General features: G+C 39.4%; 4 protein-coding genes across 6 annotated transcripts; all 4 read right to left on the bottom strand.

Moving 5' to 3' along the window:
- Window positions 1-1,351: 1,351 nt before the first annotated feature.
- Window positions 1,352-2,637, bottom strand: LOC121906557 (gamma-crystallin 2-like). The gene is made up of 3 exons (XM_042425455.1): window positions 2,615-2,637; window positions 2,173-2,464; window positions 1,352-1,621 (listed from the first exon to the last, which is right to left on the bottom strand). The coding sequence occupies exons 1-3, from the start codon at window positions 2,635-2,637 to the stop codon at window positions 1,352-1,354; spliced, it is 585 nt and encodes a 194-aa protein (XP_042281389.1).
- A 654-nt stretch (window positions 2,638-3,291) lies between these two features.
- On the bottom strand, window positions 3,292-5,052 carry LOC121907373 (gamma-crystallin M2-like). The gene is made up of 3 exons (XM_042426897.1): window positions 4,637-5,052; window positions 4,049-4,291; window positions 3,292-3,756 (listed from the first exon to the last, which is right to left on the bottom strand). The coding sequence occupies exons 1-3, from the start codon at window positions 4,646-4,648 to the stop codon at window positions 3,481-3,483; spliced, it is 531 nt and encodes a 176-aa protein (XP_042282831.1). The 5' UTR covers window positions 4,649-5,052; the 3' UTR covers window positions 3,292-3,480.
- A 91-nt stretch (window positions 5,053-5,143) lies between these two features.
- On the bottom strand, window positions 5,144-8,987 carry LOC121907370 (uncharacterized protein C2orf80-like). The gene is made up of 8 exons (XM_042426895.1): window positions 8,722-8,987; window positions 8,554-8,635; window positions 7,992-8,074; window positions 7,115-7,205; window positions 6,549-6,626; window positions 6,322-6,409; window positions 5,710-5,819; window positions 5,144-5,418 (listed from the first exon to the last, which is right to left on the bottom strand). The coding sequence occupies exons 1-8, from the start codon at window positions 8,760-8,762 to the stop codon at window positions 5,350-5,352; spliced, it is 642 nt and encodes a 213-aa protein (XP_042282829.1). The 5' UTR covers window positions 8,763-8,987; the 3' UTR covers window positions 5,144-5,349.
- Window positions 8,988-9,557: 570 nt separating this feature from the next.
- sgo2 (shugoshin 2) lies at window positions 9,558-14,766 on the bottom strand. Of its 3 annotated transcripts, none has more exons than XM_042426892.1 (9): window positions 14,533-14,766; window positions 14,091-14,214; window positions 13,797-13,972; window positions 13,625-13,699; window positions 12,873-12,940; window positions 12,596-12,747; window positions 10,280-12,466; window positions 9,935-10,049; window positions 9,558-9,780 (listed from the first exon to the last, which is right to left on the bottom strand). In XM_042426892.1, the coding sequence occupies exons 2-9, from the start codon at window positions 14,155-14,157 to the stop codon at window positions 9,648-9,650; spliced, it is 2,973 nt and encodes a 990-aa protein (XP_042282826.1). In that variant the 5' UTR covers window positions 14,158-14,214; window positions 14,533-14,766; the 3' UTR covers window positions 9,558-9,647. The 3 variants fall into 3 exon arrangements, with proteins under 3 accessions (XP_042282826.1, XP_042282827.1, XP_042282828.1); XM_042426893.1 differs by having other exon boundaries at window positions 14,594-14,766; XM_042426894.1 differs by lacking the exon at window positions 14,533-14,766 and adding an exon at window positions 14,408-14,484.
- Window positions 14,767-15,837: the final 1,071 nt, after the last annotated feature.

Below are 15,837 nucleotides of genomic sequence, written 5' to 3'. Positions count from 1 at the left end.
TGGGGTTGGTCTGATTTTGTGACAGGAGAATTAGACCTGCTCTCCTTGTCGCCACTGATGGTGGTGTTTTTTACTGCTCCTGAAATGAGGGCAGTGCCTATTTTCTAGTGTATGCTCTCATCAAAGCTACCCATATGGATGATTTTGGCACCACTGGACTTCTTGGTATGGATTTTTTTTTCTTTAACTTCAAGACTTACGTTCATTTGCAGAGTTTACTAAGTTTACCAAAGTTCAGTATTACCTTACAGTGATGTCACATTACAACTTTGTTCTCTTTTATCTGAATTCTGTTTTAGTTTTTATACTCTTGTGTTGTAAAATGTAATATTCTTATGCCCAAATAAGGTTATTAGTAGGACAGGAACGTGTCCCACCAACTATATACATTAGTAAGCTGAGTAATTAGCAAGATATGATTTTACTTTACTTAAACCCTCCTATTAATTTACAGTTGAGTACAGCTGGGTACAAATGAGTATTTGTGTCTTTTTTGTCAACAGCATTTTAGTTTGTGTTATCTGTAACATAACACAAACTCCCTACCACTGCCCTCTGGTGGATGTGTTCAGTGGTGGGATCATTTCATTGACCAGTGTCAAAAAATACACAAATACTGTTATAGCAATCTGCTATAAGAGTAAAAACTTTGAAATGTTGCAATCAGTCATTGATAGAATACTCTATCTTTGCTAATATAATGTCCAAAAACATTTAAAGTTTAAGAAAACAATGTCTATTTGGTAGCTGTTGTTCAGCTTTTGATCATATCACATGATCTTTATCAGCAGTAGTTGCAGAATTGTGGTGTTTTTTCTGAGCATTTTAAGGATTTCTCATCCATGCTGGCTTAAAAGCTGAGGTTTACTCTTTCCATGACAACTGGGCAAACTCCATCTGCTGATGAAGATCATGTGAAATGACTGAAAGCTGCATAACAGCTACTAAATTGACCTTGTGATGAGACTGTTTTCTCAACTGCGGTTTTCAAAGTCAAGAATAAATTCTGAACCTTAAGTCTAAAGATCTTCAGTTTTAAATTCATTTTACTTGACATGTGAAAAGTAGACTGAGTGAGAGGTGGACAAGCAGAAAGACTTTCCTTCAGCTGTACAATAGATAACGCTTGAGTCTCGATGTGGTAAGTGTCAGCGCTTGCAGTATTTTATTTAAGCTTCTGATGAGAGTCAGGATGTCAGGCCACGACCCTGTCACATCCTCATGAGTAAACATGCCCTCCAAACGCAGAGAGCAAGAACAAAACTGAATACACTTGAGCACTGACGCCATTTTATTCAGCGTGTGAAACAAGGCAAAGAGTAGACATTTCACAAGAACCGTTCTTCTGTCTTTAGAGATCCTTGAGACGCTTGATGGAGCCGACCCTGGAGTTCATGCTACTCCACTCGTTGAAGCTCCTGTACTGGCCAGGCCTCAGGTAGTAGTGACGTCCCCTATAGTTTGGCTGCTCATAAATCAGCCAGTGGCCATCCACATTGCAGGAGTTGAAGTTGGAGATGTGGAAACGGTCCATGAGGTTTGGGCAGTCATCCCCCAGCTCCACTATCTCACCTCCCATGTCGAAATGCTGGTACAGCTTCATCCTGAAGTTGCCTCTGTGCTAAAGCAGACAGGGAGGTCAGACGAAATTTCTAAAAGTAAAATCTGCTCATTTAAGAATACAAATTTGACTTGACAATACAACTTTTGATAACTCAGTTCTGATAAAACTCACATTTAAGTAAAAGGTTTAGTTCATAAAACTGTACTGTAAAGTGACCTTTTTTCATTATTTTAGATAGATATGTAGTGTTTTTCTTTATATATCTACTACTACCTTGACAAAATTTTCATTTCCAATAGATTATTTGTGTATATTTGTGTAAAAATGGAGTTCTCTACATGATAAAGGTCTGAATGTAAACTCAGGTTCCCTTCAATTGCTTTATTTCATACTTAAATTTTCACTTAATCTGCAATATTAGGGGATAGACTGCCTAAATAGTCCTGAAATAAATTAATAAACCCCTTTGCTATTCATGCAAGAAGCAGAAGCCACATTTTGGTGCTTGATTTTGGTCTGTTTATGATCAAATTCAGGTGTTTTACCTCTTTATGTCTTTTATTATGTACATGTTTTTAAAAAGCTGTCACTGTTACAGAAGGTCTTACCGTGGGGATCATGCGGCAGGACCTGACACAGTCATTCAAGCTTGTCATGCCCATGTAGTCAGGGTACTCTCCCCTCTTCATGAAGTACTGGTTTCCCATGTAGTTGGGACGGTCATAGATCATGAACATGCCACTCTCCACCCGGATGGACCGGCAGCTGTCAAACATGGAGTGCAGGTCAGCACAGTCACTCATGCACTCATAGTGACGGCCTCCGAAGTTCTTGTCCTCGTAGAAGATGATCTGATGGAGAAAAAGAAGGCAACCTCTCACAGTTGGCTCATATTTGACACTTCACAGTGTAAACCACAGTGATTTACAGAAAGTCTTGTTTGTACATCAATTTAATATCATGTGTAATGTAAAATGAGACACAAACCTTTCCCATAATGGCTGCTCCTGTGTTTTTGAACACTGGAGGTTGCATCTTTATATACATCACCTTGTGGGAGAGGGTACTGCCATGTGTGCTGTTATTCAAATGAGGCCTGATGTCAGCAGAGACTCTACCTGAGTCTTCCCATTCCTGTTTGTCATATCCTCTGTTTGGGTTTAACAGACACTGTACAGCTTCCAGCAAGAGCCACAGCATGGGCAGGCGCTGGAACATACAATGCTGAGCTCTTTTACCAATCTTGTGTTTGTTTAAATTGGGACTCAGTATAGGTGTACAATGTAAAAGTATTTTTGCAAACATGGGCAGATAGATATATAACAACTGTAACCATATAAGTGCTTAAACTTAAGACAGTATACATTTCAAATATTTAATTCTGTGATACTAAAGTGTCTCCTTTTTGTCATTAGAAAGTGTGTGTAGCAGTGTGGTGTCTATATTACTGTTAGGGTCACACAACAGTTTTAGTGTAACAACATTAGTGTACTTTAATTCATGATCAGATTAAAACAGTGTTAGTTATTATGGGAAATAGTATTTTGAGGATTATAATGAAATAATAATAGTTATATTGATACTGTCATGTCCAAAGATGATTGTTTGCCCAAATTAACCTTTTTTTATGAGGCAGTTAGTTGAATCAGTCAATACCAAAATATTTATTCACAAGCACAAGGAAAATAGTTTACAAGAGATCCATTTATTTAGTTATTTAAAACCATATCATATAGATATGTCAGGTCAGTCTCCTCCTTCTCTGTCTTATCATAACAAAATGAAACATCCCACTCCTCATTGTATCATAAGACACATTATTTTATTAACATAACTAGTTTCCACAAATGTTTTTTTGAAGGAGGAAATGTGTTTTTGATTAAACTAAAAAGCAAAATCAGTGGATTCAAATGAGATTAAAACTCTGTGATTCTGCGGAAGGACCCGGTGGTGGCGCAGGTGGCCCCCCAGTCACTGAACTTGCGGTACTCTCCAGGCCTCATGAAGTACTGACGGCCGCGGTAGTTGGGGTGTTCATAGAGGGTCCAGTAACCGTCCATCACGTTACAGGAGTAGATGTCACGGCTACGGAAGTGATCCTGCACTGACTCACAGTCATCACTGAACTCCATCATCTGACCCTGGAAGTTGGGCCGCTCATAGATGCGCATGCGGTAGGGGCCCTCACTGGTCTGAAAAAATACAGTGAAGTACAGTTAGTTAGAGCAGCATCAGTGCAGGAGCCTTCTAGTTTACTTTGTCTTTGATTATCCTTCATTCTTTTGACTAGGATTAACATTTAGATTTTGAGTTTCACACTTACAAAACCTAATCACAAATCATCTCAGTGATAAATCTTTTAAACATACATTTTTTGAAAGGATTTCCTGGTTCTTCAGTAAGAACAAATGGCATATAGGTAAATCACTCAGCTAAATCCATATACTGTAGTCTAGAATCATGGAAGGCAAAATGTTAACTCACATAGGAGAATGTGCGGCAGGAGCGGATGGTGTCATTATAGCCCATCCAGCGCTGGTAGTCTGGGTACTCCCCTCTGGTCAGCACATACTGGTAGCCGGTGTAGTTGGGCTTCTCGTACAGCACCCAGCAGCCGCTCTCTACTTTGATGGAGTTGCAGCGGCTGAAGTGTGGGTGCATGTCCGGGCAGTCTGTGTCGCACTCATAGGAGCGACCCTGGAAGTTCCTGTCCTCATAAAATATGATCTGGGTCCAGGAGAGAAGATGGAAGCAGAAAGGGATCAAAGCAAGAAACGAACTGTCACAGTTCACAGTAACAAGCTCATTAAATACTGATAAATTAGATAATATTGTTGCAGTATCATGTCAAAAATGACCAACAGCCACCATTTCATGACACTGTTTCTCAGTGCGTACTGCAGTCCACAACCCACTCATGATGTTGTTGAAGCTGTATTACAGTTTCAACAACTCTGGGACACTGCTGCCTTATCCAAACAGATCTAAAACGTACATTAATCTCCTCTACTGTACACCGTAACACTGGTTTATGAAGATCATTACAGACAGAAAACATGATAACACTCTTACCTTACTACTCATCCTGCAAAGAGTACTGGAGCCAGTCACCTACGGAAAATGGTGGTCTCACAAAGCAGGACGAGAGCCCCTCTATATAAACCTCAATCAAAAGGTTAGCAGATCCCACTTTAGCTGTTTTTTCAATGAGCAGGGATTTAACACGCTGGCATCGCTGCCAAAAGTCTTGATCCTGGGCATAGAGCAAAAATCCCTGAATCATCACTGCAAAAGTCCTACCAGGCAAATTACTGACCCACAGTGCCCTTTTTATTGATATGGGCATCGCAGAGACGTTTTATCCACTAATCCGTCATCAAGTGGATTAATCTTTCCATGTAGAATGTCAGAAGTCATCACAAAACAGCAACGGCCTTTAACTATTTGTTGAATTTGAAACTGCGGTGAATGATTATCCCGAGCGTCTAGATAGAAGAATGTCAATATCTGTGTATTGATAATGAGTTAGTTAGTGATACCGTGATATGCTTCATCACCACTGATCATCAGTACAACACATAATCAGCCACAACCATCATCATCTTTAATGTTGCAATAACACTTGTTAATGACAGCAAAATCCAACAGAATAATCAAGCTTTGTTTTTATAAAGTAAAGGCAGCAAAAGTGGTAAACTGTAATCACTTTTTCCTTGTGGAAAATAGACATGAGGACCATCATGAGGACAGAAACACACTGCAGGAGGTGCTGCTTCAGGGGGACTTCAGCCTTGCAGAGACTCCTGTGAACCCTCATAGTGCTCAGCTTTGTCCTCATGACACTCAGTGCTGTCCTGAGAGTGAGAAATAGGAGAGAAGAAGAGGTGTTGGGTTAAGATTATGTCTGTTTATATCCACAGGGTGGCAGTAGAGGCCTTTCATGCATGTTTTAAACCAAGATAAAGTTCTGAAAACTTCCTCTTCTTTGGCAAATCTTCATGACTTCAATCACACCAACTTTATTAAGATTTTTTTCAAGGCTCTTTCCTGTTGTCAACATTTTCTGATTTCCTTTTCCACTCAAATATTCTGATCAAAAATAGAAATGGAAAAACTGCAGAAATTCAGATGCTGTGGCTACTTACACTGAGAAAGGAGTGAGAAGAGGATGAAGATGATGAAGACTGCACTGAAACTCCTCTGGTGGGGGCACTGGTCTTTGCCCTCTCAGACAGCCATCTTTTCAACTTTTGATCTACATGAGTTTTTCAAGGTTTTTAAAATAAATCACAATTGATAGGAATAAATTAGGAAAGAAAGAAAAGCAGCTTGACAAAAATTCTCTAAACAAGGTCCAAATTATTTGTTGTTTCCAAAGCTTTCAACCAAATATCATTGCCCTTTTCAGCATTCATAGTTTCTCAGTTGTCTTGGTGATCTCAATGATATATTTTTTTGTCAAGCTACTACTTCCAAAGTCAGAATGAACCTTCAGCTAAAAAGAAAGACTATTTCTGCTGTGCAAATGCTGTTTTTTTCTGGCCTCAAATCAGTTTTGCCTGTTTAGGACTCTAAAAATTGCTTAAATGAAACAATATCATAAGGCAACATTATTCTTTGGTTGAACAGCTCACAATCATATGCAACCTGTGTGAGTGTGCATCGTCTGGCTATTAAGAGTCACAAGCCAGAAAAGGTTGGGAACCACTGTATTAGATAATACCAGATAACTGTGTTTAATATGCATACACACTTACTGTGCCTCTTGGAGTGGTGCACGGCCTTGTACGAGCCAAGCATAGCAAATGGATGGTAGGATAGAGTGAAGGGATAGACAATTGCACCCTATGGTTGAAAAGACAAAGTTTTAGCAGAATTATACAACAAAGACGATACAAAAGCATGGACAGCCACTTTCACAACAGTGTGTCAAAACTATCCACATACTGTATTTGTAACACATTAGCCAGGACAATTGTTGTACCTTGGATTCCTGGTTGGGGTATGAGGCAGCTGGTTTACACCTATACAGAGCCAAGATTTCCTCCACTGGCAGACTATCCTAAATCAGGAAAAAGGTGCAATGGTTAGAAACTAGCATATCAAAAAGCATTACATTATAGCAGTTAAACACATTCTGATTCCTGCGTGAGATTAATCTCAGGAAGTCTTTGGGGGTTTTAAGCAGGAAGGTAAAGAGTCTTTTGTTTGGGCCAATATTTCTCACATGAGTTTGAATTCAGATTGCACTTTTCTCTTTGAGTCAGGGCTATTATTGACGTATCTACTTACAGTCACTCAAATTTAAGCCCAATCTTAATGTTAAAATTTTTTTAAAATGGAACTGAAAATGAACATATGGAAGAGTGAGATATACATCCCAGTTAAATCTCCATCCCACCTCACCCTAGTCCCCTGACCCCAGCATTTTTGCAGGACGCAGTTACACTCCTGGTTTGGACTAGGTTTTATTTAAAGGTACAGATGTCCCAAGCATATTAGGAAATTGTGTTTTAACAAAACCCACATTAATGTATAAATTACTCTTACCATAATCATCCCAGCAAAGGATGACAAGATCATGGCTTCCCGTTCTAAGCGGTTAGGGTACTGGGCACTTCCTGAGACGCTTGTTGTTCCACTGTGGCAGAGGGGAAAGTTAGTAGAAGATTCATACAACGCAGCTTAGACAGCTTCATATACAGTCATCTCTTGGAAGCGTTGTGGGTTCAAATACTCAAGGCTGCAATCTCATTCCATCCTCCACTATCTACAGTTTCTAGTCTTTATGGAGTTATAGGTGAGAATTCTCCGTTCAGTTACAGAAACGTTCATCTCATCTCATTCTGGTTCAGTCTCAGCTGCTCCCAGATGTTCCTAAACTGTGGCATCAAAGAGGATTTATTGCATTTTAGGATTACCAAGTGGACCTAGTGAGCACACAGTGGGCATGTATGCAGCCTCAGAAACACCAGTGAAGCCAGTCAAGCGTTAGGGTTTTCTCCTGGATTTTCTCCTGGGTAAGGGTCCATGGTGGTTACCTAGTCCACTTCTGCCACAATCCCTCTCATTTTCTCAATATAGCTACATAAACCTCTATCAAGTGTAGTCGAACTTGTTAAATGTCTTTATTTCCCACATATATTCACAAATACCACCTTTTTTTTATAACTACACTATTGCATAAAATGGAAATAATCTAGATATTGTGCAACATTGTTTTCCCACCCCCCCCCCCCCCCCTTTCAGTTCGACATATTTGGTGTTTTTGGAAGCACTGGGGTCTTAAGTTGAATTTCAAATATTTTGTGGTACAGTATTTTGTAGAGATGAATCCACCAGCAGTTCAGAGTTTTGGGCTAACTGATAAAGATCCAAAACAATGTTAACTTCAGACTACAACTATGTCTAAATACAAACAGCTTACATGATGTCTCTGTCAAACGCATCCCGTCCCTGTTCCCTGTCCAACCACCAAAGGGCAACACTGATGGCAAGATCATAGTGAGCCTGTAACATGCACACAAATGACAGAACCAATTAAAGAACGGGTTCACAATTTTTAAGTCTGTCTTAAAACAACAATCAGGAGGCCAAATGAACATTGAAATAGGTTTTTCTTGCTGTAATTATTCCTCCTGTTCATACTGACCATTAGAAGATCCCTTCATAATACACTTACAATGTAAGTGATGGGGGCCAAAATCCACAGTCCTCCCTCTGTGCAAAAATGTATTTACACACACACTGTGGATTTTGGCTTGCATCACTTACACTGAAAGCACATTTGAAGGGGATCTTTTAACAGCCAGTACGAAAAGGAGGAATGATTGCAGTGAGGAAAACCTCTTTCTGTGTTCATATAGGCAACTGTTTGACAAGCTTGAAAAATTGTGAACCTGTCCTTTAATTGCATCTGTGGTAGTTAATATTTATTCACAATGACCAACACTGCTTCTGGTAAAGACAATCTAATGCTGTGTTATTACCAGGTCATCCAGCACTGTGGAGGTCCCCTTTCCCTTGGGATCAAAAGAATTCTCTCTGAGTTTCTGCCCAATGTAATCACCCCTGAGATTAGAAAAAATGTGAGTTACCCTTTTAAATACACTTCATAACCATATCGTAACAGTTTCTGGGTTTTAATATCCACTCACAGAAGAGCCTCAACATTTCTTTTCAGCTGCCTTGCCCCCATTTTCTGAATGGTTTCTTTTCATCTATGACTCCTGCAAAGGAAAACATTTCAATACTTTCTGACAAGAACTGAGTAAAGTGGAAAGTCTGTGAAACTAATTGATGTACTGGCGGCAAGGAAAGGTAGCTTACATAACATCATTGACCACAGATAAGGGGGTTAATTTACTGCTGTGGATGCAGTATGATGTAGCCAGGTCATGAACCTGACACCTTGTTGGGCCCACACAATGAGCTACCAACAATAAAACAATTGTCCAGTATTACAGTCATCCTTAAAAATACATCTGTGACTGATACTACACAGCAAATCAAAAACAGAATCAATTTGATTTCTTCTGCACTAACATTTTTAATGGAAAGACAAAAAACAATGGCTGGCATAAGAAATTCCACATGCAAGCATTTGTACTCACCACACAATTCTGTGCGACTGCAAACTGTTATACAGCAAAAACAGGATGTTACAGTACTTTACATGATAACACTAAACCCTAAACATGGTTGGCTCCAGTCATACTAGACTGAATCTGGTGACCTTTACAGGGAACACAAGCCTTTAACAGCGATGTGGAGTCAACTTCTCAGGTGAACAGCCTGGACTGAATAATTTATGACCAACCTACTGTCAATCTCTAACAGTTGTCAACCAGCCATCGCTGGGAAACAGTGGTTATCAGAACATACAGTGTCTGCAATGTGGAATGTGTATATTGGGTTTGGGTGCCCCAAACACATACAAGGTATATGCTCTGTCTGCAAAAAATGGTAGTTCATTTTAATTTGATTAACAAGACTGATTAAAAACGTCTTTATTCAAGCATTAAAGAAAAATAGCAACTTAAAAAAACTAAATAAATAAATGAATAATAAAAAAATAAAAAAATCAGTCAATCAAAAGGGATTCTTCCAACGCTGGCTTCTTCTGCTGCTTCTTCTTCTTCTTCTTCTTGCCGTCTTTACACACCGGAGAACTCAAAAACATGCTGTCGGTGAATTTATCTCCACGCCTTATTTTGCTGTTCAAAAAAAATAATGCAATAAATTCATATGCCTTTTATTTGTCTGTGCAGGAATGCATTTTTGCTGATGGCTTGTTATATTCTGATGTTTATATTATAAACAATACAGAAATAGAGTTGTCACCAAAGTTTACAGACATGAAGTCCTCACCTGTTGAGGGTGGGCTCCTTGTAACTGACGACACCATTTCGTCTCCTGGTTCTCCCTCTATTTTCCATATCTGGGGTTGTAATGGTGTTGGTCAGTGATGTTAAGACTCTTCCAACTGCAACACACAATAAATTAGACCAAAGTTTACTTTTATGCTTTTTTAGGCTTCTTTAACAAATTAAGCCCCAACAAAGGAATGAACAGACACAATCAGTTTACAAAACAACATCTGATAAGACAACATATTTTCTCAACACACTAGAAGCTCTGTCATCTTTGTGGCAGTTGAAATATGCATAGTAACAGATTTCATGCGAAAAAATTGCAGTATACAGGATACCACACCTGGAGAGGCTTCAGTTGTGATGGTAGCAGACTCCTCAATCACTCTCATCCAACCTGATGTCTTCCTTTTGGGACTATAGAGTAAAGAGCCCACCTCAGTGTCGACAGTGCTGTCATCTGTGGCCAGCCATGGTGGCATCTCATCCGTCAGCAGGTCTCCCAGATTTTGATGAACTGCTTCATCACTGGTGTCTACCTTGTGACTGTAGGCGACTGACACATTAGATGTCCTCGTGTTGTTTAGTGAAACACTGTCTTGAGTTTTCCGCCTAGAGACAACAAACGTCTCCCTTGTATTTCTAGTTTCTGCTGGTGTATGCAGTTTGGATGTCGTTCTATACTGTTCAGGATTCCAAACCATCCTCGACTTTGACTTGGTGGGTTTTGAATTATATGAATGTTCAAAGCTGTTATCATTTTCAATAATGTCAAAATGTGAGTCAACCACTTGTAAATCATCTAACTGTTCTTTATTTCTTTCAGGGTCATCCATGTATGCACTGTCATGGAGAGGTAAGGCCTCGTTGGCGTCCTGAAGATAACATGCTCCATCCCCAGACCTGAATCCTGTGTTGCCACGGCTACATTTTTTCTTCTTTTTCTTGTCACTTGAATGATCAACACATTCCTCCCTCCGCACGGCTTTCTTTTTGCTGGATCGGCCAGTTTCTTCTCTCCTGGGTTTTTTAGGTTTCTGAACCTCTGTACCTGCAGTGGAGACTTGGTCCAGCGGCAGCACTTCGTCATGGTTCTCGTTGCTACTCAAGTCCTCTTGAAAGCTTCCTGAATCCTGAGTGGCCACCCAAGGACGCTTACAGGAGCTCTGTTTTTCCTCAACAAAGGCTCTACCTCTATGTCTGTGTAGATTTGGCTCTGAATGCTGCCTTTCAAAACTTGCATCCATGACTGATGATGGTTCTTCTGCCTCACAGTTGGATTCTGTATGAGAAACAAAGTCCTGCTCAATGGGAACAATTTCTGGTGACGCTCTGTTGTATGAGGTGCTATCCTTGGCCACTGAGATTACAAATGTCTCTCTGCATCTTGATTTGTGACTTCCTCCAGAATTTGTAGCCATCACTATTTTGCTCTGTAGTTTATTGCTAATAGAGGGAGGAGGGCTCTCATGTTCTGTCTCTGGATGTGTGACCTCATCTGCATTAAACAGAAACTCCTCAGGTGGTTCCTGGTGTTTGGGTGATTCATATTTTTCCTTAACTTCTTCTTCCACTTTGTTATGGACCAATTCCAATTTGGACTGACTGTTCTCACTTTCCTGAGATGACGAAGGCAAGGTCACAAAAGTTTTCCTGGTGACAAATGACATCCTCTTATGTTTGGTCTTGGACCTCCTGCATTTGATTTTAGATCTCGCCTCTTCAGCAATATTTTTCTCTGGTGGTAATTTCACACTTTCTTTGGCTTTGGAAAAGTGGTTTTCAGGATCCATGAAATAATCATCCAGGTCTGGTAAGACAATGTCACAGGACTCTGTCTTTGACATGGTAGAGTCATGGTCTTTGAATATGTCCTTTGACATTTTTTGAGGGTTGCAAGCTCCGAACTTGCTCAGTTTGGGAATGCGAGAGGTGATACCACTGCTACACTGTGTTTTTAGTAACTGAGACTCAATAACTTCCGGCTCTGCAAAATCCTTTAGTGCATGTTCATCTGTCTGTAACAAAGTCTCAGTGGGTGCACTCTGTACCTCACTCAACCTAGAATCTGTGGAGTTCCTCACTTGTGGATTTTCAGCCACAGTTGACCCATTTTCTTGTTCCTTTTTCTTCTTGCTTTTCGGTTTGCCAGAGCGGCCTGTTTTTTTGGCCTTGGTTTCCACAGTGACTATTTCAATAGCATTACTTACAGTTGTCATCTCCATTGTTGTATTCATAAGCACAGTGTTCTCTTGTCTGTTGACATGGTCTGGTCCAGTTTCCTTGACTGAACTGCTAGGAAGGTCAATATCATTAGAAAGAGATGGCTTGGATTTTTCACTTGTGCTGACGACAGAAGCGGTTTGACTGTTCTGGAGACAGTTGACTGACTTAACATCAAACCCAGGCTGAGAGAATATCATCGACAGCCTCTCTACCTCATCCCTTAGGCTGCTGGACTGACGGGATGTTCCTGTCTGGCGAGCCTGTATATACTTGCTTGAATGTCTTTTCTCATCGACTGTGTCACCTGTTACGGAAAATAGAAAATACAAATTACTATTTACAGTGAACACTACATCAGTATCATAGGGAAGATAACAGCAAATTATTTGATGATGATTAAAACACAAAAAATTCAAAATATTTATCCCCCTACTATTGCAGAGATCAGTGGATTCTTTGAGTCTGCTCTGGATAGTGAAGACGTTTGCAGACATGTTTTTCTCAGGTACATCCACTGTTATCTTTTGGGGGGGTAACAACAATTCCCTTGACATTTCTGGCTGAGGTGGTAACTCATCTGGAAGACTATAAAGGGAGTTAGGGAAGGGATAGCAAGACAGAAAGAAAGAAATATCAGATGTGATTTACAGAAATCAGTTTAAGAAACAGTTTTTGGTCCAAAGTACATTTCAATCTGAGACACACCTCACCTTCTGATTGGAGGATTTTCACTGTTGATGTCATCAGACTTGTAATTGTCAGATAGTTTAGGGAGATCCTGTGGGTGGATGAATACAGTCACAATGACAGGTTATGCCTGGTATATTTTGACATTTCAGGGCATTTGTATCTGCAATCGTTCAATCTTATAAATACTTGTGAATTTGATTAGATAGCAGTCTAAGACTGTCAGACTTATTTTACTTTTAAATCCCATATGAAACAACTGGCACAGAAACTAAAATAAAAATGGAACAAAAGCCATTGTGCAATGGACCATCATGTCTGTGCTGAACTATGAAGATATCCTGTACTCTCATGCTGTTCATTCCACCTTAAAACAACTTGATGCAGTTTACAACTGTGCCTCACATTTTATTACAGGAGATAAATATCATACGCTTGTTTGTGTTTGTATGTAACTGGCTATGTTTGTTGTGTTTTCTCTCTGTAACCATTACTTGGGCTGTACTCAGGTCTCTTGCACAAAGGTGATCTTGATCTCAATGAGATCTCTGATTAGATAAAGGTTATATATACTTTCACAGCCTGAGACATCATTGTAGGGATAGACAATAATTACTATTAATGTTTATTATCTTTCCATATAATCCTATCCTGACAAAATTCCCATTAACTTATCATGGTTCTCACAGTTCTCACATCTTATTGGGATACACATAAGTTAAACTTATTTATCGCATCACACATGCCATAAAAACATATTGAGATGGATCCTCACACTGTCAGAGAAAAGGTCAGCCACCATGTCCAAGTGAAGCAGAGTGTTGCTATGGAGATTTTTCAAGATGGGGAGCTGTGAACAGACAAAATTAATTGTGAGATTCTGTGCGTTAAAACCAACATATGGTCTAAAATGACACCAACATGCCTTGGTGATAATGCAAACCAACCAGTTTCCTGTGCTTGTATTTCTTGGTGGCCAACTCAAAGCACAGGGCCTCCACTTGTTTCTGCAGGTACACAATCTCCATCTCCAGCTGCCTGCTCCTCTCCTTCTGTGCCTCCAACGCAACAGCTAAGGCCTTGTTGTTGGTCTTCAAAGAGACCTTGAAGAAGGAGGAGGTGTCTGGTGCGTTCAAGAAGAAGCATCACAGTGTTAAATTATATCATGAAAATAATTTCACATCAAATATTCCTTCTGTGAATGTCTGAGAGAGATAAAGGTTGTAGTATGACAAACTCACTGTGCATCTTATTTTTTATCTTTGATGCTGCAGCTGAAGCCCGCTTGGAAGTCATTGAAGGTGGCATTGTCCTCTGATGGCATGTAACGCTGACTTCGATGGGTGATGATCACTTGGAGTTTCACTATGAATGAAAAGTGCGGTACCAATTAAATGTATTATTATTGTTGTTGTCATGATCATTATTAGTATTATTATTACTATTAATATTACTATCCGATTGAGTCAAACTAGCCACACACCAACGTCAAAATAGAAAGCTTGTCTGCCTATATAACGCGTAACTTACATTGCTCGTATAAAGTTAAAGTTAGTACCTAGGTTTTGCTCTTGAACCGTCACTTTTTTATAATTGGCGCTCCAAAAACAGCTAACCAACGAGGTTAGCTGGCAATCTCAAAGAAAATTTTTGAATTGTTTGAATTGTGATTAGCTAACTTACCGTTATGCTCACTGGGTACAGCACGTTACTCTACTTGTTCTCACTCTACAGCAAAACTTACGCTAGTCGGCGGCAGAACTTGCGTCTTGCAAACAGATTTTCTTGATAACGACCGTGAATTGATCAAAGAAACCTCATTGTGAAGTTATTAAAAATACCGTGAAAACGCCGCTGAGTCAATTTCAAACATAAACAAAAAGTCCGCCGCGCTTCTGCGCAGGTGCTGGGTGATGCGTCATAGAAGCTGAAGGCCAATCAGAAACGATCATATGTGGGATGTAATTTTTTTTTTTTTTTCTTTATTGAAACAAGTCCAAGCACCTTGTGAATACAATTTGAGTCTATAATCACAAACACATAAGGGGGACTACAGGTAGTAATAAAAATAAATATTTAAATAAATATCTTGTAAAGTTTACAGTGGTTATACGTTTTAACAGCTTTTTTGATTGTACACAGATTGTACATTCAGATATTGAAGAAATGTATTGTTTGATATGGACAGTCAGCTCTGAAAAAATTTGGCTTTTTGCTTAAGAATTTGGATTTGTGAATATAAAATTTGGTAAAAATAATAAGCAAGTTAATAGAACTGTGAATAGATATTCTTGTCTTACTCAGTGAATCCAAACAACACATTTTTCCAAAGTAACAAAAATTCCCCTGAATTTACCTCCATAGGTGTGTACAGTGTATGTTAACTGGTTATGATTAAGATGTTGTAGCGTGTTGGTACATTAATTGGAGTTTATATGACAGTCCAAACAAATGAAGAGAGAATTTGTATGCAGCCAGAGTGGGAGGGTTTTCTGATATGACAGATAAAGGAAATTCTAGTAGTATTCATGATTCACTAAACACTGACTGTACAGATTACAATACACCGAACTATATGTATGTGCACAAAATAATTGGTCCTAAAGCCAAGCAATACTTAAATAAAGCATTACCAAAGCAGGTTGCTTAGGTTCAAAAGTATGATTGTCAGAAAAAAAGGCAAGAAATTGATTACACATGGCTGCACTATACAGTATAGCCTACCATACAACCCTACACTTTATGCACTATATCATATGATATACAACACAGTGAAAGAAAAACAAAATGTCACAAACAACAAGCTCAGTACAGTTTCAGGTGTTTTGATGGTTTTTCTGCCTGCTGCTGCCTCCATGGCAATGTACCATAGTAGGCTAAATTATAGTTTGTTTTGGATGTAAGAGTGTGTTGAATGCTTGACATTTGAGATTGATTCAGTGCATTATGTTTTTAGGCCCAGCCTTATCAAGACAAAAACAGTGGGGA

Source organism: Thunnus maccoyii, chromosome 11 (assembly GCF_910596095.1).
Source record: "Thunnus maccoyii chromosome 11, fThuMac1.1, whole genome shotgun sequence".
Lineage (NCBI taxonomy): Eukaryota > Metazoa > Chordata > Actinopteri > Scombriformes > Scombridae > Thunnus > Thunnus maccoyii.
Note: the sequence above shows the minus strand (reverse complement) of the source record. Positions and strands in the feature narration are given on the sequence as shown.